Genomic DNA, 24,859 nt, shown 5'->3' with positions numbered 1-24,859 from the left:
TCCCATCACTTAGTACACGAGCAGGACATTTTTTTTTCTCCTGGCAAACATTAGCTGCTTTGTTAAATGCCTAGCTTGTAAACAATTTTTAAAGTATCGCAAGAGAATAACTACTCAAGTTATTTTCAGGTGAAAATGCTTGCAGATTGCAGAGAGAAGAGCTTTCATTCCATCAGCTTGGGATTCATGCAGTGGTCTGAAAAAGAGTTGCATGCCAAAGCAAACTATATCATCTGATAGTATTTCTATGTATGAAAAGAAATCTTTCTCATCATCCCCCTCTGTGTACTGTGGGATATCATATTAGAATAGCAAGTTGTTGAAGTCTACCACTTGGGTTTTACAGAAAGACCCTTGTAGTAACCTGGCCAACTGAGTGGAATGTTGTGACCCCTTTTGAGCAGTTAGCCTGTTGAGGTTCCAAAAACAAGACCAATAGCTTCCTTGAGCAGATAGAAATTGATTCGAGTTAAGCTTTGAGTAGATTCTCCTCCACTTAACTGGCCCCAATATGGATTGATTAAGTTGTTCATGTAGTTTTGGAAAAGCAAATTATTGTTGCAAGATAACAGATTTTATAGTTGAAGTATATAATGACATACAGTTGAGCTACTTTACTCAGAAATCTTCACTATTTTCTCTGTTCTCTCCCAATCTTTGAGAAATGAGTCAATTGTAGTAGCCAATCCGACTCGATCTCCTACCACAGCACAGGCTGCAGATTGTAATTGTGATCTTTGCTTGCTTGTATGGCTTAGTGCAACATGCAACAGTAAATGTACCTACTGAACCATCCAGGGAGGCATTATTTTTATTCAGCACAGCACAAAATGTTTTCATAGCATTGACTCTGTGCCTTGAGGGTATTATGGCACAAAAACATTGTAGATGTGTGAATTTTAAATTACTGTTGTTTTATTTGCTGTCTACTCACATGGGAGAATAAGACATTTCTCTGGCAACTATTGTAGTGTAGTTTTGAAAGCTCGTTTTGCACTGAGTGGGGGAGGGGGAACAGGGGATTATTTCATAATGAGCAACTGTTTTCAAAACTTAAATGTTGCAGCAAAATATGCCTAACTGCATTCAGCTTCACATTTTATAAAATGGGTTCCAAGTCAGCCCCAAGCTACCTTCAACTAAGCACTTTCTCATTTTTCGGTTGGATTTGCCCTGTATTCTGAATACATTCTGATGACTCGTCATTCTTTTTTAAATAAATTTGGGAATTAAGTCAGTACTGTCAAATTGAACTTTTTTTTTTGTTAAAAAATGCTTAGGCAGCAGAGAGCTTTGAAGATGGTGAAATGGGACCACAGTCAGTCTCACCAGCCATCCCCTGGGCAGCATTTTCTACAGGTAGGTGAATCTTCAATTTATTCGTTCTGCCCTGCTTGCCTTTTAAACCTATTGTAAAAAGTACATTTGGCTTGGACCTATTTTGCATTGAGTCCTAATTTGGAAAATGCAGAACTGAGTGTGACTTTGTACATATATAGTATGGAAAATTGGACTCTTTTAAAAGAAAGATGAACCTGTTAAGTCATAACTCATTGCCTGAATTTAGTAGGTAAAATATGGTGCTGTAAGTTGTTTATATTTCATAATCTGACACGTATCCATGGTGCCTTGCACCATGTGCATGGCAAACTTATGTTTGTTTGGTAAACATATTATATCATGCATACTGGTGCTATTAATTCATGGGGATCGATCTAGTGATCTTTATGTTGCCAAAGTGATAATTTAAACTTGTTATTAATGACACTCACTTGCTGTGGACGGATGAAATTTCCTTTGCCTTTCCACCTGAAGAAGCTAATTATGCATGTGATGTAGATACATAATGTTCGGTATTGCTAGTGTATCTGCATATTGGATTGCAGTCCATTGTCGTTCAATGATTTGAGTCTTTGCTTATGCATTCAGAAATTCTCATCAAAAAACAGTAATTGCACTGGGAACAACCAAATATCTGCTTTGGTTACCAAATAATTCGGCATTTAATGTGTGTGAAAGGATTAATACCGAGGGGTGGCATCATCCCCACCTACAGTGATGCCAAATAACCTCTGGGCTGAACAGCTTAGGATCTCTTAGGGGTGAGACCCTACAAAGTCTCTGGAACAAAATCTATCATGACAATTAAACCTATAATTGTCCAAATGCAATAAGCTACAAGAGACTCTTCTAGGTAGACTAGGAAGTGATTTTCCTAGACCCCACATTTTTCTATATTTGACAAAGATGAAATCTTTGACATAAACGGTCGCTCATATGACATAGAATTGGCATGTCCATGCAGTGTGGTAGTCAATGGTGTGGATTTGATCTGACTCATTGTACCTGAAGAACAGCACAGTGAGATCCTCAGACTGAGCTTTAAATTGTGTCCTCGTACGTCAAAGTAGCAGAGAAGAGTTAAAAATTTAAGAAGCCATAGAAGAAAACCTTGTGCCACCCCTGAAAAAGGAAGTATATTCCACTGAATTGTAAAAGATTTCACACCTGGTAAGATTGGTACTCTCCAGGTGAGCACCTATCTCTGGAGGATGAGAATTTAACTCCAAAATTACAAACTCTGTAATTATTAACTGCAAAGCAAGGCTGTGGGTGTGGTCCTGTATCAGAATTTAGTGATGAGTGAACAGCCATTGGAGACTCCTTGAGTAAAGCTTCAAATCCCAGGTTAGCCAGGTAGCTCTAAAAGATGCACCAGTCCAAGCTGGAAATGCCAGAAATTAAAAAGTTAAAGTTCAGATCGAGCATTGCAGCAAACTTGCAACATGATTCATGACAACAGAAATGGAACAAAGTACCACAAAGGAAATATTTAATTCAAGTTTGTACACTTGGGGACATTGCAAAGTGAGTAATCAACGTATTAGCATTGAGCAACTTAGAGGATCTAAGCAGACCTGGTGTAACCGGGAAAGCAAGTTTGAGAGACTTTATTCAGTCCAAGGGCAAAGCAGGAAATCCTTTGTAAGAGCTATGATCAAGACAAGAATCATTTATTTATAGTGAAGTGTGGGAATTCCTTATTAAAACCACAGACAGTGAGGTCTATAATGATGAAGTTATGAAAATGGCAGGGATTCTCCACTTTAACCATGAAGGCAGGAATCCACTATTTTAGCTACAAAATGCAGGAAAGATATCCAGTGCAGCAACAAAGAGCAACAGAACTGGTGTTACTGTGAATTTTTTTTATATAAGCAGGCAAAATATATAATCACGTTAATAAGTTAAATCATGTTGTCAGGAAAACTTCATTTCAAGATGGGCAACTGAGAAAAAACACTTAGAATACTGAAAAGCATTCAAGTTAGATAGTAATTCTGAAACTGAATGAATAAATACACTACTGTGTTATTGCTGTGTAACCCATGATGTTTGCCCAGGGTAAAAGAAGCAGTGGATATCTTTGAAGAGGTACTGAAAGCCTTTGACTAAGAAAGTCTTGGAACTAATAATACTTCTGAAACATTAAGGTTTAATAGAAGACTTGACTATCAAGTTGAATGCATAGACTATTCCTTTAATTATCTGATCAGGTGAGAAACCAGTACAGTTATTAAGCTAGGTACCAGACACTAAAAGTGCTCATTAGTACTGCAAAGCAAAGCAATCTTATAGCCGCAGACAGTGCTTGACTATCGTGAAAACAAAATGAGTCGTGGTTTGACAAACGGGCATTCTGTCCAGCAAGAAAAATTATGAGAAAAGCTGTCAGTCCTGATGAAGAAAGTTTGCTAATGTGATTCAAGGCTGCTTGAGCAGAGAAAGTTCCCATTTCTGGTGCTATCCTGCGAACATAATTTACCCTGGCATAAAATATTGGCCACAAGAAACTCACCTGCAGCAATGGATAGCTGAATCAATGCAAAACAAAACAAAGAATCCTTTCCAAGCAGTGAATAGTGCAGGTTGTCAGTCACTGTGAGAATTACAGATAATTGGCTGCAAAATAGTATTGCCTCGATTCTGAGTGAGCATGCATCAAGAGACATTTATAATCAGAATGAAATCAGACTGTTTTACTGTCTTCTACCAAATCATTTCTTATGTTTAAAGAAAAAAGTGTGGAAAGTGAAGCATGGACTGTATCACTTCAATGGTTTGTACCAATGTGGTGGACTGAACAGTTGCTGTTATTTGTGATAGGAAGTATAAGAAGCCATGTTGTCTTGAGCATCAAGAACTCCGTGCACACAATACAAGGCTAACAAAATCACCTGGATGACTTCCAGAATTCTTGAGGCATGGATTAGAAAAATGGACAAAATGTATCAATGGAAGAAACAAGAATATAATAATTAAAAATGACTCTTCTTGCACCCCGTTTTGCAGACCTCTAGCACCAAGCTAATGTTGTTCCCTCCCAATAACATGGCCAAGCTCTGGCCAGTGGATCAGTGGCCCATTAGGAATCCAAAGTCAAATTACAGATTATACCTGATCTCTGAGATTATCATAGCTATCACGCTAAATCAAGAGTATAACCAACTGTTTTAGAGGCCATGTTTTTGATGAAAAAGATGTGGAAGGTGGTGATGGAAGCTATATTTCCAACTTCTTAACCATGCTATGTTCAAGCGAACTAAACCTGTGCAAGATGCCGAGCGTAGAGTCATAGAGGTGTGTGGCACGGAAACAGATCCTTTGATACACTTGTCCATGCCAACCAGATATCTTGTGTAAATCCATTTGTCAGCATTTAGCCCATATCCTGCTAAATACCCTATTCATATACCCATCCAGATGCCTTTTAAGTGTTGTAATTGTACCAGTCTCTACCACTTCCTCTGGCAGCTCATTCCATACATACACCACCCTGTGTGAAGAAGCTGCCTTTTTATATCTTTCCCCTCTCACCTTAAATTATATTCTCTAGTTTTGGACTTCCCCAACCTGGGGAAAATACCTTGCCAATTCACTCTATTCATACCCCTCATGATTTTATAAACCTGTCTAAGGTCACCCCTCAGCCTCCAATGTTCCAGGGAAAGTCGCTCAAAACCCTCCAACCCTGGCAACATCCTTGTAAATCTTTTCTGAACCCTTTCAAGTTTCACAACATCCTACCCATAGGAGGGAGACCAGAATTGCATGCAATACTCCAAAGCTGGCCCAACCATACAGCTGCACCATGACCGCCCAACTCCTGTACTCAATGCACTGGCCAATAAAGGCAAACATACCAAATGCCGCCTTCACTATCCTATCCACCTGCGATTCCACTTTCAAGGAACAATGAACCATAGTCTCTTTGTTCAGCAACACTCCCCGGATCTTGCCATCAAGTGTATAAGTCTTGCCCTGATTTATCTTTCCAAAATGCAGCACCTCATTTATCTAAATTAAACTTTGTCTGCCACTCCTTGGCCTATTGGCCCATCTGATCAAGATTCCATTGTACTCTGAGTAACCTTCTTTGCGTGTCACTACACTTTCAATTTTACTGTCATTTGCAGCCTTTATTAACTGTACCTCCTATGTTCACATTCAAATCATTTATATGAATGATGTAAAGCAGTGAAATCAGCACTGATCCTTATGGCACACCACTGGTCACAGCCTCCAGTCTGAAAAGCAACCCTACATCAACACCCTCTGTCTTCTACTTTCAATCCAATTCTGTATCCAAATATCTAGTTCTCCCTGTATTCCATGTAATCTGACCTTACTGACCAGTCTACCATGAGGAACCTTGTTAATCTTCCTGAAGTCCATGTTGATCACATCCACGGCTCTGCCCTCCTCAATCCTCTTGGTTACTTTTTGAAAAGACTCACTGAGGCCAATCAATTTGAGTAACCTCCTGCTGCTCATCCATATGAAGCTGATGTGGAAATATCTGGGGAAGACTACAGTGGAAACTTGTGCTGATGTGGACAACATTTCTTCATAGAGCAGAATCAACAGATGAGGCAATTATTGACACAATATGACCTTAAATTCAGGCTGATCAGTGCCTGCCTGCTCACCTGTTGTTTCCTTAGCTAAAATAATAAAGACTGGTGAAGTGTTCCAGAATTTCACACTGCTGCATGAAGAAACATAAAACATGTTTGACTGTATTGGTGAAATGAAGGACTTGTATTTCGTTGAAGATAGCACACTGAAGATGATGATTTTTTAAAAAAAGAGTTAAATCTGAACATTTTTTTCAATATGTTTTTAATGTATAAGGTCAGGCTATTTTGAGGTATGAACAAATTAAGATTTGAGTATTGCTTAAAAATTGACATTGCTTGTCTTGCACTCACCAGAACAATTTGTAAGCATAAAAATTAAATGACTATATTGCATGAGAGAAGAATGCTATTTGCTTGGCAATTGGAATCTGGTAAAAGCATTGAGTACATTTGCTAAGCCATTAATGCTGATTTTGAAAGTTAACAATCAGGCTGTGGTTACCATAAAGGTCCCATCTTTTCAATGTTTTCCCCTCACCTGAGACGTGGTGACCCTCAAGTTAAGTCACCATCAATTGTCTCTCCAATGAAAGAGCAGCCCAGTGGTCCTCTGGAACTATGGTGACTTTATTTTTAGTTTGAGTATTAAACCAGGAAGATCTCTGTGATTGGTGAGGCCATTGCTCTGAGAAATGAACCAATGAATAGCTGTCACTTATTTTGTTGAGTTGATCGAAGTGCAGTGTGTTCATGTTCTTTCTGTTTGCAAATAACAAGGCCCTGTGTATTAATAAATATGACTTCCAGTACAGGCAAGTGTGCTATACCACAAGCCTGAGTGATAATCCTAAATTTCTTGTTAGCATAATTCTTTATGCATTTAGGATTATCCAGCAAATGTTGGCCACTGATGTACATGCAGGCTGATTGGGCATTGTCAGTATCGTTTCTTTTATCGAGGACTGAAGGGATATGTTGTTTGATACAATCTGCATGCCTTTGGAGATATATGGCTTATATACCTGGTGTTTTCAAGTAGAATGCTGAGGCATATGCTATTAAATTATCGGATAATGAGCCAAGATGGTGGCATTTAGTTATAGCCATTCTATTTCAAAATTTGGACACTTCTACATAATAAGGAGCATTATATTTTTCCTCAGTTCAATTCTCAACATCTATATACCATAGCTTAATGGGGGTTACGTTAGCTTCAGTCTCTTTAGTCAGCTGCACTGTGCTGAGCATTTCTCTTCTCAGTTCTTGTATGTACCTTCTCTCAAATGTCACTGCCACTGTACAGATGTCTGTAAAAATTAGCTGTACCAATAATTAGATTATGACCTAACTCAAGTTGACAAATTTCTGTTAACATGATTTATATTTTTGGCTACTGCTTGTCAGTTCTAACTCTCTAAACTAAAAACTTTTGATCTTGTGAAAATTCAGTATAGTTATATCAAAGCCCATTTACCGTAGACCATAGCCATAGAATCCCTACAGTGTGGAAACAGGCTATCTGGCCCACCAAGTCCACACCGACCCTCTGAAGAGCTCCTACCTAGACTCATCCCCTTACTGGATAATCCTACTCGTCCCATGACCAATGCACTCAACCTATACATCCCTGGACACAATGGGAAATTTAGCATGGCCAATTCACCTACACACAGCTCTTTGGACTGTCTGAGGAAATCGGAGCACCCAGAGGAAACCCTTCACAGACATGGTGAGAATGTGCAAACTCCACATAGATAGTTGTCTGAGGCTGGAGATGAACTTGGTTCCCTGGTGTTAAGGCAGCAGTGCTAACTGCTGAGCCACTGTGTCGCCCTGATTTACTGATTTAAAATTTAGTAAATTTTAATAAATCACTAAAATACTTTGACAAGGTTTTCAATTGTTTAACTTACAGTAATAATTATTTACAATTTGGATATTTTTAATTCTTAGTAAATATTGGCGTTACATTAGTGGTTCATATGAAAGAAAAATCCATCCATCTCTGTTGCAAGAAATGTTGTATGGCCACATGATAGTCTAAAATGAAACTAATGGAGAATATTGCAATGTGTGTTGTTGATACTGTGGGTTGAAAGAGTTGGTGTTGGAATAATTTCAGTTATTACTGAGGGAATGCTTATTTTCAATGCAAGTATTTTTTTGCTGACTTTGTATCGTGTGAAAGTACAGGTATCATGCAATCTTGGCATTAAATTTCTTTTTAAGTAATAATATATGCCAAGAGTAAACTTGTATAAACAGTGAACAGGATATTTTGATCAAGTATCAGCAATATTGAATTCAAGTGAAAAATGACCCACAGTTGCATATGGTCTTTTCAGATTTCATGAACATGCAGATCTTTGGCAGTTGATTTTGAAGCACTCCTGGAGAAAATGAGCATGAATATCGAATTAGGGTATTCAAGACCTATTGCTGAAATAAGCACCTGGGGAGATAATTGGCCTGACTGAGGATTTGAGACGTCGTTTGGGGAAGCATAATTAAATATGTATTCCTACAATTTTGGTTTAATATTTTAATTGAAATATAAAGTAACATGTATGCTATCTAACAATAAAGTTAACTTCAGTTACTTTTTGTGCAGACCAGATGGAAAGGGCTCAGTTATAGCACTGCAATAACATGACTCCTTCTGATCTATTGTGAAGTCTGCAATTAACTCTTACCCTTGTTTTAAATGGATTCCAGATATGTTAGTAAGTGTTTTCTGTTTTTAAATATGACTACTATGTGTCAATCCAGAGCAGATCATTGCCAACCTATGCATTAATAAAAACAGAGTGCAGGCAAAACTCTGTAGGTGTGGCTGTATCTGTGGAGAATAAAACGAAATTGATGATTTGAGTCTAACGTAACTCCTTCCAAAGTTAAATGTGTTATTTTTTAAAAATCTGACTGGATATTTGGGCTTTGCTGGCTGGGCATTTGTTGCCTATCCGCCATTGTTTTTTAGAAGGTGTGGTGAGCTGCCCTTCTTGAAATGCTGCAGTCCATTTGGTGTAGGTGCATAAATAATGCTGGTAGGAAAGGAGTTCCAGGACTTTGATCCAGATACAGGGGAAAGAATGGTAATATGTTTCCAAGTCAAGATAGTGAATGTTTGAAAGGGAACTTGTAGGGAGCAGTGTTCCTATGTTTTTGCTGCCTTTATCATTCCAGATGGCTGTGGCCATGGATTTAGAAGATGCTTTCTAAGGAGTCTTGGTGATTTTCTGTATTATATCCTGGAAATGGCATGCACTGCTGTTGTTGTACGTGTAGAAGGTTGTGGATGTAAAGCCAGTCAAGTGGGCTGCTTTAGCCTGGATCATCTCCAGCTTCTAGGGTGTTGGAGCTGCAGCCATCCAGGCATGTACAGCGTATTCCATCACACCTTCTCTTGCTTTGTGCCTTTATAGATGGTGGACAGAGTTTGGGAATCAAGAAGTAAGTTAACTGCTGCAGTATTCTTAGCCTTTGAAATAAAAAAAAACCCAGAAAATACTGAGGAAACCCAGCAGATGTGGTGGCGTCAGTGAAAGAGAAACTGAATTAACATTTCAAGTTTGACATGACTGTTGTTAAGAACTGACCTTAGATGTGGTCTAATTCAGTCTCTAAGGAGTCATATGAATGATAACTGAACATTGTGTAATCCTAATTGAAGCTCCCCATATCTGATTTTCTGATGGAGAGAACGTCATTGATAAAGCAGCTGAAGATGGTTGGGTCAAGAACACTTTGGGAGACTCTTGCACTGATGAGTTGAGATGAGTGACCTCTCACAACCCTTGACCATTTTCTTTTGTGCTAGGTATGATTCTTACTAGTGGAACATTTTCCTGCTAATTCCCGTTATATTTCTTAGGCTGCATGATGCCACTTTTTTCTTATTTGCACAAAAAGGTCAAGCAGCATATTTTCTCCATTGTTGCTGTTTGACTTTTTTACCTTGCTGACACATAATAACAGGTGCGATTCATCTTGTACTCCTTCCTTTAATTTCATTTTGTTTGGTAGCTGCCCTTGTCTGTTGGTTAGAAACTCTGGGTTCAAACTCCACGAAGGACTTAATATCTGACCTAATTTAACTTTGCATTTTTTTATAATGCCTTCACTGGTGGATTTCCTTCTTCGGTCTGAAGAGCATCTGCAGACAGAAAGTACAGTTGTCATGTATTTGCTTGTAATACCGATTCCTATCTTTTTAACATACTCCTTGACCCTTGAGCTGTTGGTGTTGTTATTATTAGCCTGCATGTATAACAACCAGTATATGATGAGTCATGAGTCCATCCACCTTAACATTAAGAAGACAAAAGACATTATCTTCAGCCTATGCTTCCAAATTCCCTGCCTTGACTTTCTTTGTTAATTTCCCTTCTTATATTGTCTCTGGTTCAACCATGTCATTCACAGTTTAGCCTTCCAATTTGATATTGTTCTGATGCCATGACTCACTCCAGTGATTTCTGCAGTTTTATGCAAATCCATCTCTAGCTATGCACTTTGATTTCTGAAAAATCGTTCATGGTTGGTCACCTTCAAACTTGATTGTACCAAATGTTTTATTGCCTCCCAATCCACCATCCTCCATGAGCTCTGGTCTGGCTAAAACACATGCCCATACCTTAGTCTCATGTAAAATTGTGCTTGCCCATCATTCAGTCTTTGTTGACCTATACTGACCTCCCTATCCTTAAATGAATGATTCTTGTGCTCATCTGTAAGATCCATCATGTCTTGTTAGGTACTAATCAGCTTTCTGACATTACTTCATGCAGAAATTTAATGGGACTGCGTGTTTAATCACATTGCCTGTGCACTCTAACACTATACATTAGAGGCATTTTCTGTCTGCAATTTGTCTACTATGAATTTGACCTTGGCCCTCTGGTCATTTCTCTTCCATCCACTTCAATTATGACTATATTTCAGAACTCTCTTTCTATAATATATCTTTCTGCGCACTTTAGAAACTTCTTCAAAGCTCATTCTTCTGGAAAAAGTTTTTTAAAAAGCTTCCTTTATAGTCTTTTGCTTCCTGAGTAAATATTGATTTCCTCAAAACTCCCAATAATGTTAATGCTGCTTTATGAAACAAGTTGCTGAAATGTTGAATCCATGTGCTGTCTTTCTGCTTAGGTAAATATAAAAGGAAATACTGATGGCACTGTTGAAAGAACAACAGGGTGATCAGTTAAATAGAATTATGTAGAATGTGCAGTATAGAAATAAGGTATTGTGATCTTGTAGATATGAATCAAATTAGTAAAAGTAGCCTGGCAGATAAATTGATGGACTGCATTGGGACAGTTTTTGTTTGGAATAACATGTTCTGGAACCAGCAATGGAGCAAGAAACTTTAGATCTGGTAAAGTGTAATGAGACAGAATTAATTATCTTATAATGAAGGATCCTGTAAGTAAGTGAGACTGTAACATAATTGAATTTCACATTCAGTTGGAGGCTGAAAATTTTGTGTCTTTAGCTAGTACCTTAAAATTAAGTAAAGGCAGAGTTGGTTAAAGTGGAATGGGAAATTAAGTTTAAAAACTAAGATGGTAGTGAAGCAGTGCCATATATTTTAGGAGATATTTCATTATTCTCAGTCAAAATATATTCTGTTGAGGAGAGATGCTATAAGACAGTTGCACCATCTGTGGCTATCTAAGGAAGTAAAGATGACATAAGACTGAAAGAAACAAAATGTCGATCGTATGAAAATTAATATTAACTCACATGTTTTGTCGAATTTTCGAAGCAAAGATTTAAATGGAAGAAAATTGGAATTTGAGAGAAAACTAGCAAGAAATATAAAAACGGACATAAGTTTCTACAAACTTTTAAAAATATTAAGAGCTTCTATATACATATAAAAAAGTAGTAAGATCAACATGATTCCTTAAAATGTGAGATTGGGTGATTTAAAATGGGAAACCTGAAAATATTAGAGACATTGAACAAATATTGATATCTGTCTTCACAATTGCAAACACAAAGCATTTTAAAAATAGTAAAAAATCTACTGGTAAAAAGGAGGGAGAAAATAATAATCACTAGAATTAGGCAAACTAGTGGAACTAAAGACTGAAAAGTCCCCTGGACCTGATGGCTTGACTATTTAATTCCAGACTGTAGACTAGTCAGTGTAACATCTGTCATTGGGAAAAAATGTTGGGATCCATTATTTAGGACGAAGCTGACAAAATTGTTATACAATTAGAGACCATCAGTTTATAAGGGTTAACAAAACGTTTGACAAATCTTCAAGGAAATCCAATAAACTTAAGTGGATAAAGGGGAGCCAGAGTAAATATCATACATTTGCATTTCTAAAGGCCACATAAATGACCATAGAATTTGCTGCACAAAGTAAGAGCTCATGGTGTTGGAATGATATATTAGTATTGATAGAGGATTAGCTCCATAACCAGAAACAGGGATTTATAATTGGCAAACTGTAACCAGTGGATTACTGCAGGATTCACTGTTGGGGCCTTAACTATTTATAGTAATGACTTGGATGATTGTACCTATAGCTGAATTGGCAGATAATACAAAAGTAGGTCTGAAAATAAATTGAGGCTAAAAGGGATATAGATAAGTTAGGTGGGTGGGGGAGAAAAAAAATTAACAGCTGGTGTTTCCTGCGAGGGAAAAAGAGTTGTCCAGTTTGGAAAGAAGAAATGGAAAGCAGAATATTATTTATATGGAGTGATTCTGATTAATGATGCATTAAAGGAATCTGAAAATCCCTGTATATGAATCTCAAAATGTTAGAATAAAGTACTGCAAGAAATTAGAAAGGTTTCTGTTGCAAGTATATAATAGAGAATTCTTGCTATAAATATATGGGGAATTTGAAACCACACTGAGAGCCTTGTGATCAGCTTAGGACACCTTACTTAAGAAGGGATATGTTTGCATTTGAAGCAATTCAGAGAAGGATTCTGGGGATAAAGGGGTTTTCTTATGAAGAAATGTTGAGCAGTTTGTGTCTAACAGAATAATAGATGATTTTTTTGAATCATACAAGATTCTGAGGGGTCTTGACAGTGTAGATGCTGAGAGAATATTTCTACTTTTTTGGAGAACCTAGAACTGGCAGCACTGTTTGAAAAATAAAATCTATCATTTAAAGTTGAGATGAAGAATGTAATCTTCCAGACGGTTGTCAGTGCGTGGAATTTTCTTATGCAGAGGACAGTGGAGGCTAGTTTATCGCTGGACTTAGCCTTCAATATATTCCGACTTTTGATTTACCAAGGATGTTCAGGCTTTTAGGGGTCAATTAAGAAATTGGAGTTAAGGCCATAATCAGGTTAGTCATGTTCTTATTGGCCTAAAGGATGTAGTAGCAGAGTATTTAGAAATACATAATAACATCAAGCAGTATCAGCATGACTTCATGCAGGGATAATTGTGCCTGAAATTTGTTAGAGGTTTGGCGGTGTAACATAAAGAGTACCGGTAGATATTTGAATTTCCATAAGGCATTTTAACAAGGTAGTGCAAATAAGGTTTATGAATAAGAGCGTTAGGCATAGTATCCTAACATGGATAAAGGATCGGTTAACCAATAGACGACAGAGTTGGAATAAGGAAGGCATTTTCAGGATGGTAACCTATAACTAATGGAGTGCCACAGGTATCCATGATGGGACCACTACTGTTTACAATATATATAATGACTTGGACGAGGGTAGTAAATATACTGTTGCCAAGTTTGGGGATGATAAAAACTAGGTGGTGAGGAGAACCCAGTTTACAGAGGGATATGGACAGATTAAGTGAGTGGATAAAATCTTGGCATTCGAATGTGAGTTTATGAACTTTGGCAGGAATAGAAGAGTTGAATATTATTTAAAATGTGGAAAGTAGGTAATAGGGAAGGTAAATGATTTTTGAGTTATTGAGAAGTACAGCATAGAAACAGACACTTTGATCCAACTCATCATGTCCACCAGATATTCTAACCTAATCTAGTCCCATTTGCCTATGTTTGGCCCATATCCCTTTTCAACCCTTCCTATTCATATACCCATCCAGATGCCTTTTGTTGAGTAGGTTGGATTTGTCTTCATTAGAAGAAAGAAAGAAGAAATAATTGAAACACAAAAGATTCTTTGTGGGCTTCACAGGGTAGTTACGTTTCCCCTTGTGGGAGAGGTTCGGACCAGACAGCATAACCTCAGAGTAGGTGGTTGGCCATTTAAGTCCGATGTGAGGAAAATGGTTTTTCTTTCAGAGGGTAGACAATCTGTAGTATTCTTTATTGCAGAGGACTATCCAGGCTAAATGCTTAATTATAGTCAAGGTTGACATAGGTTTTTAACCAGTAAGAGGTCGAGAATTATAGGGATAAGGCAAGAAAGTGGAGTTGAGGGTTATCCGATCAGCTGTGATCTTATTGAATAATGAAGCAGACATGATGGATGAAATTACCAGCTTCTGCTGCTGCTTCTCACGGTCAGTGAAGCAACATCTCATGACTGAACAATAATATAAAATGACAGTGAATAAATGGTGAGAGTCTGAGGGGCAATTAGTTCTGATCTCACCAATACCTTGTACAACGATTGCAAAATGCCCATTCTTTTTATTCCATTTCCCTTGCAATAAACATCAACAGTCCATGTGCCTTCTTAATTGTTCAATATATCTGCAGACTGACTATTTGTGACTCCTGTCCCAGGACATTCAGGATGTCCTCTGTATTGCAGATTCTGCAGGCTGTCTGCATTCTTGTTCTTCTTGGCAAGTTGGGCATGTTCACATTTCCCTGCATTACACTGCATTTATCAATTTTTTTTTACCAACTCAATTAATATATCACTTTGCAGTTTCATTGTATCTCTTCTCAACTAGCTGTAATGCCTTTGTGTCAACAACAATTTTGGAATCATATTTTTGGACCTCTAATTGACATAGATTGTAAGTAGTTGAGGTCTTAACACGATGTATCTGTGCATTCCACTCATTGCATATTGCCAACTTGGAAATAATCCATTTCTGTCTACTGTATTTCTTGTTGGTTAACCAACTCCTTTCTTTGCCCATGGTAATACATTTATTCTCTACAGCACTAACTCACTTTCTTGTTTTGATGTTAGAGCTTATCGTTTATAACATCACAGATGTGGCTATGAATCCTCCGGGCAGCATCACAAGACACAATGGTATTTAAGAGATTAAAGTCTTGTGTAAAATACTTTTTGTTTATTGCCACGAGACCAGTCTTTGCAGTGATGAACAATATCAGCTTAGCTTAGTTGATCACATTCATGTTTATTGAATTCAAGCACAACTTCTGCACTTCAACACTTAATCTTGATTGACACCTCTGTAAAATGTCATCCTTCAACTGAGGCATTTAAACTAAGTCCGTTTGCTGCTTATGACATTTTCCTAGCCATCATCAGTTCTGAGGAAAGGTCACTCGACCTGAAACGTTAACTCTGATTTCTCTCTACAGATGCTGCCAGACCTGCTGAGCTTTTCCAGCAATTTCTGTTTTTGTTTCTGATTTACAGCATCTATGGTTTTTTCAGTTTTTCCATTTGCTGCTTCAGTGATGGAAATAAATGGATCGATGGTACTTTGAAGCTGAAAGTTCTTTTAGTGTATTTGCCAGGGTTCCTCATTTAACAAATATTAGCAGGTCATTGCATTTAGAGGACTTACAATGTGTGTTAAGAAATCCTGGTAAGGTGGTATAAATTAGTTACTTTTTTAAAAATTCATTTGTGGAATGTGCGTGTCGCTGGCTGGAATGTCTGTACCTAGTTGCCCTCTAAGGTGGTGGTGAGCTGCTGCGTTGAACCTGCTGTGGGTTGACCCACAATGTTAAGGATAGAATTCTAGGATTTTGACCCAGCGACCGTGAAGGAAAGGCGACATATTTTTCCGCGTCTGGATGGTAAATGGCATGGAGGGGAGGTAGTGGTGTTCCCTTGTATCTGCTGTCCTTTGTCCTTATAGATGAAAGTGGTTGTAGATTTGGAAGGAGCTGTCTCAGGATCTTTGGTGAATTTCTGCAGTGCATCTTGTAGATCCATTGCTACTACTGAGTGTCAGTTATGGAGAGAGTGGATGCTTGTTGATGTGGTACAAATCAAGCAGGCTGCTTTGTCCTGCATGGTGTTAAGCTTCTTAATGTGTTAATGGAGGTGCACCAATTCAGACAATTAAGGAGTATTCCATCCCATTCCTGACTTGTGTCTCGTAGATGACTGACAGGCTTTGGGGAGTCGGGAGGTGAGGTACTTGCCATGGTATTCCTAGCCTGTGACCTGCTCTTGTAACCTCTTCATATGGTGAGTTCAGTTGAGATTCTGATGAATGGTGACCCCAAGGATACATATTGTAGGGGATTCAGTAATGGTAACACCACTGAATATCTAGGGTGGTGATTAGATTTGTTTCTTTTTGGAGATGGTCATTGCCTGGCATTTGTATGATGTGAATGTTACTTGCCACCAGTCAGTCCAGGCCTGATATTTTCCAGTTCTTGTTGCATTTGAACGTAGACTGTTTCAGTGTCTAAGGAGTTGCAAATGTATAATAATTGGCGAATGTCCACACTTCTGTTCTGATCTTATGATGGAGGGAAAGTCACTGATGAAGTAGCTGATGTTGATTGGGCCTACGGCACTACCCTGAGGAACCCCTGCAGACATGTCTTGGAACTGAGATGACTGACCTCCAACAATCATGGCCATCTCCCTGTGTGTCAGACATGACTCCAACCAGTGGAGAATTTGCCCTTGATACCCATTGATTCCAGTTTTGGTAGGACTCCTTGACGTCTCACTTGGTTGAATGCAGCCTTGTCAAGGCTGTCACACTCCCCTTATTTTTGTTCCACATTTACTGGTGCAGTGGACTTAGTTCAGTGTAAAAATTACGATATAAAATGGTGACCCTCTCTCTGATCCAGTTTCACCACTTCTACTGAGGATTACTCTAAAGGAGCTCTTGGCCAGTGAGTGAAGCTGTGTTGGCTTCAGTTTAATAGCTGGAACTGAATTGACAGCCTGGAATACACAATTCATTTTGCTGTGCATTAAAGACTTTTACTGTTGGTATGAATGTGAAACTGACACCACAGCTTGAGCATAAACTCCTGTAAGTGAATTTAATGCATCCATGTTCATTAGCCTTGCTGCATATAAGGTGTTCTGTCTTCCTGTAACTCTGCTGTTCAGTGTACACTTGAGTGTAAAGTTTTGTTTGTTCAGAAAGGTACTCTGACCAGCATAAGTGAAGTTGACAGTGTTTAATGTACCTCAGTTGCTACAACTATGGAAGTATAACTATCATATAGCACTTTCGTTTGGAAGTATGTTTTGCTGTATGAAAATCTGCGATTTCAGTTGTGAAGGATTATTTTAACTTGGCCTGTATAACTGGAAACTTCAGTAACAAATGAAGTGCCATGTACCTAATCAGTATTAAAGTTTATAAGTTTAGAAAGAAAGACCTGGTGTTCTGTGGCTCTCTTCAGAGCTTCTTGCTGATGGAATTTTCCGTGAATCTCCTCTTGCAGGCTCCAAATAATCTGTGTGAAGACCTAGAATAATAAGGCTTTGTGGAAGAGAAGAATCTGGAACTTGAATTGTCACACACTAGTTAGATTATTTTTGAATAAAGGCAAAATACTAGGATGCTGGAAATCTGAAAGAAAAGCACAGAAAGCTGGAGAAACTCTGCAGGTTTGGCAGCATTAGTGGAGAGAGGAACAAGAGTTAATGTTTTGAGTCCGGTATGACTTCTTCAGAACAGTTTTGAAGAGTCATAATGGACTCTACTATTTTTGAAGATTTACCTAGATATTTATGTAAGGGAAACGAGGATTGCCTTGCATTGCTTTTTGCTTGATGTGACAGGAACTTAAGCTCCTTATTATATCTGTTCAGTTTTCAGTATGAAACATGATCATTAAGCTACATTTAATGGTTCTATGTTGTTTCTTAAAGGATGAGACTTCAACTGGATCTTAAGGCTATCATTTATCACTCCATTTGAATTATTGCTTATATTCAACTGGTCAAGCAATGGACTTGGATAAATGCCTAATTTTGGAATTTGCTCTTTTGTTCTGTTACTCTAAATTTAAAGAAATTAAACAACTAAACTAGAGTCTGCTCCTTGTATTTGAATAGTTTAAGAACTAGTTTTAAGAAGGAAAAACATTGTTTTCTGCTGGCCCTGGCTCTGTCGATAATATTCCACCTCTAAGCCAGAAGGTTGTGCATTCAAGTCCGACTCCAATACTTGAGCACAAATATTTGGCCTGACATTTCACAGTAGTGCTGAGGGAGTGCTGCACTGTCAGAGGTGTGGTGCATTTCAGATGAAGCATCCAATCAAGGCCTTACTCTCTCCAGGAAGATGTAAAAAACAGTCTATTGCACTATTTTTAGAAGAGCAGGGGACTTGTTCCTGGTTCTCTGTTTGCAAGGACACATTGAGGCCACACTCAGGCCTTGATTTCAAGGACTATCACACTCTCCTTTCACCTCGTTCTCTGAAATCATGTTTCCCTTCATGACCTTTCCAAAAACAAATTATGTTCTTGTAAAGACATTGTTTTTTGAGAGAGCTTAGAATATGTTTCCTATATTGCAGCAGTTATTACATTTCAGAAATGCTACTTTGCCTGTAAGATACCTTTTGATTTGATTGTGCAAGACATTATTTTACAGTTCTACATGTCAAGTTGCCAGTATGGTTAGAAACAAGTTTTGCAATTGTTCCGAGCATATTATCATGTTACTTTAATTTCATTGTCATTCTTCCAATGATATGTATTTTTTTGCATTAGGACAGGCAGTGGAACTGGCTCAAAGTTCTTCAGATATCCTTGACCACCAGACTGCACAATCTGTTGGAAGCTGCTCTGCAGAAGCTGTCTCTCTACCAGAAGATGAGTCAAACTATGCCTTGAGAGCTGAATCAGGAGAAAATGCCTTTCTAGAACAAGCAACGTTAATGGAAAAGAGCAAACATGTAAGTTTACTATTGAATTTAAGGAAATGGATAAGAAAAAAGAAATTTGGGCAACTAAAGAATCCCTTAATTGATTGGTCTAATCATACAATTGTTAACCAATAGTGTAGTAGATATTGTTTATCTTGTTCTCTTGTACAACGTATTCCTTTCTTAGTTGGGTGAGTTGATGGTTAACTAATCTTTGTAAGTGATGATGAGAACAGCAGGAAACTGATTCTAGACTCTCCTCTCACATTGATCAGTTATAAAGGTGAATTAGAGCAGGTCATTAAGTTATAATTGTGTCTAACAGGGAGCATCAGGACACGAATCATATCTGCTGAAGAAAAAGCTCGATCAATTGATAAGAGTTCAAATATGTGGTATCATTTTTATTAGTTGTGATTCAAGAAAACAGTGTTCTGTTTTCTGGGTTTTTTATTTGAAAGACATTTTGTTGCTTCTCAAGTAATTACTTGATTTGTAAACTATCTTGCATTAGATCCTATTTGTAGTGAATGAAAAACACTACAGTAATCGTAATTATAGCCCATAAGGTACAGTGAACATGGCTTTAGAAGTAAAGGAACTGTTAAAGCCTGTTCCCAAAATGTATGCTGTTTAATTTGAACCATTTTCTTGGTAAGTGTTTTTGGCTCTATATATGGCAATTTTGGATGTAATTAAAGCACTGTGGTTTAACTTTACTTCTGTCATATAAAGCTGGTTAAATGTTGTCAATTGTACGAATAACCAGGAATAACTTAGCTGCTGGTCTTGAAGAGGTGTGGTGGGATAGTTTTACTTCTACCCAGGGACGGTAGACACTAACTTGATTTTATATTTATCTGAAAATGGCAGCTTTGATCAACAGTGCAAAATTCTCTCTCGGTACTGCAATGGAGCATCTTACTTGAGTGCAGGTTTTTGAATGGAATTCGAAGATCAAAATTTCTGTCAGAGGTGAGGGAACAACTAACTGAGCCAGGGGTAATATTTTGAGGCAGAATAAAATTTATTGATAGCACTAAGGTGTGCAGCTCCTGTCTTGCACTTGCTAGATATGTTTGGTTTGAGTACATATAGGTCTTCACTAGATGGGATTATGTGTTGCTTCTGCCTTCTGCCCCAGGGTGCCCATTGGACATAGTTGATATCTAGATCAACTCGTGTTATTCTGAATTGAAGTTGATGGTGAGATGTCATCAGGTGATTTGGTGGAAATAGCCAGTACAACAGATTTGGTTACCTTGCTACCAGACAGTGGTCTATTGCTGCCACAAATCTGTGGAGTGCTTTGAGAAGATAAGCAGTTGCTGCATGAGATTTTCTTGAGTGAATAGTCAGTAACTTGAAGTTTTCTATACTTGTGTTACACCAGAGTTGCATAAAGAATATGTTAGATAACTGGAAACTTGTGGGGGTAACATCTCTTCCTGATGAATAATTCTCTAAAAAATTAACAATGGCACTTTGAGGAAATTTAAGACTACTTGGGGCGACGTTTCTTTCACTATAACTCCATCTGACTACTTTTGTGGACCTTTGCTGATTGACAATGTACATTAAAAATTTGGCTACGGTTGCATTTTTCTGATGCCCTTGATTGGATTTATAAAGTTGAAAGCTGAACCTTAAAATATAAAACGAATCAATGATGATGGCACAAGTGACACTGATACTTTAACCCTATATGATTTTTGGTAGTAATTTCTTAACATCAAAGTAAAGCCTTCAACATAATGACAAAATACATATTTTTATTAGGTAGCTAGTACTTTAACTATGTTGGTGGAAAAATGTTTATAATTCTGTTGACTCTTAGCATAAGTTTTTTGTGCCTAATTGATTATGATTCTTTTCGTGAGTGTCTGAGTAAACTCAGACCTAGCAGGTTCTCACTTCAGTGTGCTAGTTTGCTTCTCATTTCTAGGCTATATCACTGGCAAATAGCAATGTGGGGGGGGGGGGGGGAAATGAGCCAAATGTGTTTTTGGGCTCTCATTTCAGTTTCTTCATTGGAAAATGTCCAGCTATACTTTCTTGTCGTAACACATGAAAACTGCTTGCCTCACAATCTCAGTCTAAAGCTTATGAATTTTGACCTCCTGCAGCTGAACGTGGACATAGTGTCTCTGCAAGACATCAGGCCTGTTGAGAATGGATCACTGAAGGAAAAATATTACATGTTCATCTGGCAGGGAAGAGTGCAGAGGAAGTGTTTGAGCAAGGAATAGGCTTTGCTGCAAGGAAAACTCTCTACCCTTGGTAATAGAATCTTCTCACAAAATAGTTCAGACCACATTCTCTCCATCTACCTCAAGTCTTAAACTGGGTCCTTCTCTATCGCTGAGTCAAAATCCTGGAATTTCCTCCTAAGGGCATTGCGGGTCAACCGACAGCATGTGGACTTCAGTGTGTCAAGAAGGCAGCTCACCATCCTTTCTCAAGAGCAACTAAATGCTGGCCAGCCGGTGATGCTCACATCCCACAAGTGAATAAAAAACCCTGAGTAGTTATGCTTGAATGTTTTCCACAACATTTTTCATTTCTTTTTCACAGAAGCAGAAGACAAGTTTTATGAGGAACATGGTGCTGCAAATAACAGAATTCCTAAGAGACATATCTTGAGTTTACTGGGGCTTTTCAACACAAGCTGTTGCAGATCATGAGTTAGGACCTTCCTGCTACGGATATCATGGCTTTGAAAAGATAAATGGGAATGGACAGTGACTATTTGAATTTTGTTGTTTCGACAGACTCTGAACAACAAACAGCTTCTTGCAATAAACTGAGCTGCAAGAGATTCCAGATAATGGATCAGAACATTAGCAGCAGCTTGATCTGATCTTCACAAGACATGATTCTCCTAAACCGTATACTCAGCACTCATTGCTGACTGTGAAACAAATCATTTCTGAGTGTGCTACATGGCTAGGCTATATCCTTGAAATCCTATCCTCACTTCAACATCAGCCATACTGCCCAAATAAAAACAAATAGCTCCTCAATTCGATTGAACAGACATTCTCTTGGCATTTCACCACAGTGTGCAGAAATGAAATGCCAGAGAATACTTTGAGGCACCATCTAACAATGGTTAGACCAATAAAGGAAAGCATACCAAACGCCTTCTTCACTATCCTATCTACCTGCGACTCCACTTTCAAGCAGCTATGAACCTGCACTCCAAGGTCTCTTTGTTTAGCAACACTCCCGAGGACCTTCCCATTAAAGGTCTGCTTTTAATCCCAATAGTTTACTCAGTAGTTTTTCCAAATTATGACGATTGTTTTATGCCTCTGCATTGGCTAGAACTATTGCTGTGGTTTCTATATCCTCGACTGTTAAAACTGAGGCAAAATAATGTCTGGTGTCTTTGCCATTTCTGTGTTCACCATTATTAATTCATCAGTTTAATCCTCTCAGGGACCAGCAATCATTTTAGTTACTATCTTTTTATATTCTTATAGATGTTTTTGCTATCCATTTTTATATTTTGTGCTAACTTTCTTTCATAATTAACCTTTGCTCTTTTTATAACTTTGTTTTGGAAACTTTTTGTTGGTCTTTAGAAGTTTTCCAATCCTCCAGCTTGCCACTGACCTTTGCAATATGCAATGCGTTAGTTTTTGCCTTTATGTTTCTTTAGCTTTTGATGCTTTTCCCCTTCTTGCAATCTTTCTTCCTTCCTGGAATGTATTTTAGTTGGGTGGAATTGCTTATCATAAATGTCTGCCAGTGACCTTGTCAATATATGCTCAGTAGGAGAAAATGCTGAATAATTTCCAACTTTTCAGTCTTGGATGCATCCTAGGTATTTCTCGGGGCAAGGTAATCAATTGAAAAGTCTTGTAGTCTTGCACTGACAGCCACGTAGATTGGTTGAATGATGACCCTATACCCAAAAGTGAACTACGTACTGCAAACAACCACTTGTGCATGTATACACTGACTACAAAGGTATCTGCAAGGCAAGTATGGAGATGGTGGATGTTGGCATTGAAAGTTGGGAGATGATTACTGAGTGTTTGAAAAATGTGCAGATAAATGTGCTTGGTTGGCTGAGGGAAGAGGTCAGCTGATCGTACACCTTTTCAGCTCAATGTCATCATCTGTAGCATAAGTAGACATATACTTGGATGGTTGAATATAATAGTGAAAGTAAAAGCTATGGATTGACTCAAGATATAGCTTGAGGTCATGTCGTTTTTCTTGATAGGTGAGGTGCTTGGCACTCCTCTTCCATATAAACGTTGAAAAAGTTTTTAGGAAGTTTCCTGAATCTTATGTAGAAGTTTGATTGGATTTCCTTTAGCAGCCTGGTTGAGATTGAGAACTATCATTGTCAAACTTAATGCATTATTATAATTTATTTTATTTTTGATTAGGGCTGCACTGCTGTGTGGTGACATCTTGTGATCCAGAAATTTAATCTGAAATAGTTAATGAAGCAATGATGGTTTAAGGAAATATCTTAAATCTAAATACGTGTATTAAGAACAGTAAATCTTTTTAGGCTCATCATTAAGAGTGCCATTTCAGGATCTTTTCCTTTCCAGAATGTACATGAAATAGGAAACACTCCAAACTTAATTACAGCTTATCAAAAATAATGGTCAAAAGGAAACATGCATATTTGCAAGATTAATGTCACATTGTACTCTGAGAAAATCATTAATGGAAGACTTTAGTTACAAAAAGAACTGTAGGTACATATGCAACAGTAATGCAGAGCTACAATGTTATTAGTTTCTCATTACTTCTCTGTTTTATTTACTTCAGCAATTGACAGTAATGTTAAATGTTTTGGGCCTGCTGTTTAAGTTCCATGTTACTAAATCTGTATGGGAAATGATTAGATTAGATTAGGTTACTTACAGTATGGAAACAGGCCCTTCGGCCCAACAAATCCACAATGTTACAGCATTGCAGGAGGAAATTTAGAGCTATAAGCCAATTGTTTCAAGAATGCGTAATGAACCATTTTTAATATTTTTATTTTAGTTGTTGCTTTATGGTGTGGAGTTCAAATTAACATAAAAATGTTTTATGTTGAAAATACAGGTTCAGCAAATGCCCCAATCATCACTGATCATAGTACCTCCATCAACAAGCTTACCTGAGAAAAGAGAGCCTGTGGGTGTTCTTGCACATCATATGGCACCTGTAGAAATAGACAAAGTGGAAGCATGCTACAAAGAAACATCAGAAATGATTGAAGCAAAGCTTTCTACTGCAGAAGAGAAGGAGCTCGGAATAAAAGAGGTATACTGTTATACTATATGTAAGAGTGTACATTGTGCTTGACCATTCAGCGTCAGATCTTTGGGTGACCATCATCCAACGTGGACTTCGGACAGGCAACAACACAAAGTGACCGAGCAGAGGCTGATGGCCAAGTTTGGTACCCATGAGGATGGCCTCAACCAGGGCCTTGGATTCATGTCACACTACAGGTGACCCCTCTACACTATTCTCTCTGACTCTGTCTGTCTATCTCTCTCTCTCTTTCTTTCTTTCTTTCTCTCTTTCTCTCTTTCTTTCTCTCTTTCTTTCTCTCTTTCTCCCTTTCTTTCTCCTTTCTTTCTCCTTTCTTTCTCTCTTTCTTTCTTTCTTTCTTTCTTTCTTTCTTTCTTTCTTTCTTTCTTTTTCTTTCACTCTCTCTCTCTTTCTTTCTTTCTTTCTTTCTTTCTTTCTTTCTTTCTCTCTCTCTCACTCTCTCTCTCTCTTTCTCTCTCTGTCTGTCTCTGTCTGTCTCTGTCTGTCTCTGTCTCTCTCTGTCTCTCTCTGTTTCTTTCTCTCTCTCTCTCCTTTCTTTCTTTCTTTCTCTCTCTCTCTCTCTCTCTCTCTGTCTCTGTCTCTGTCTCTCTCTGTCTCTCTCTCCCTCTCTCTCTGTCTCCTTTCTCTTTCTCTCTCTCTCTCTCTGTCTCTCT

At 38.0% G+C, this 24,859-nt stretch overlaps 1 protein-coding gene across 1 annotated transcript in view; it reads left to right on the top strand.

Moving 5' to 3' along the window:
• LOC140458064 (coiled-coil domain-containing protein 91-like) overlaps positions 1-24,859 on the top strand; it is a 190,071-nt gene that overhangs the window by 5,335 nt on the left and 159,877 nt on the right. Inside the window, exons 4-6 of the mRNA XM_072552108.1 lie at positions 1,281-1,359; positions 18,757-18,941; positions 23,991-24,191. Of these exons, the coding sequence (XP_072408209.1) occupies positions 1,281-1,359; positions 18,757-18,941; positions 23,991-24,191 (465 nt within the window). The remainder of the gene's footprint in view (positions 1-1,280; positions 1,360-18,756; positions 18,942-23,990; positions 24,192-24,859) is intronic.

The sequence above is a fragment of the Chiloscyllium punctatum genome, chromosome 32, assembly GCF_047496795.1.
Source record: "Chiloscyllium punctatum isolate Juve2018m chromosome 32, sChiPun1.3, whole genome shotgun sequence".
In the NCBI taxonomy this organism is placed as follows: domain Eukaryota; kingdom Metazoa; phylum Chordata; class Chondrichthyes; order Orectolobiformes; family Hemiscylliidae; genus Chiloscyllium; species Chiloscyllium punctatum.
Note: the sequence above shows the minus strand (reverse complement) of the source record. Positions and strands in the feature narration are given on the sequence as shown.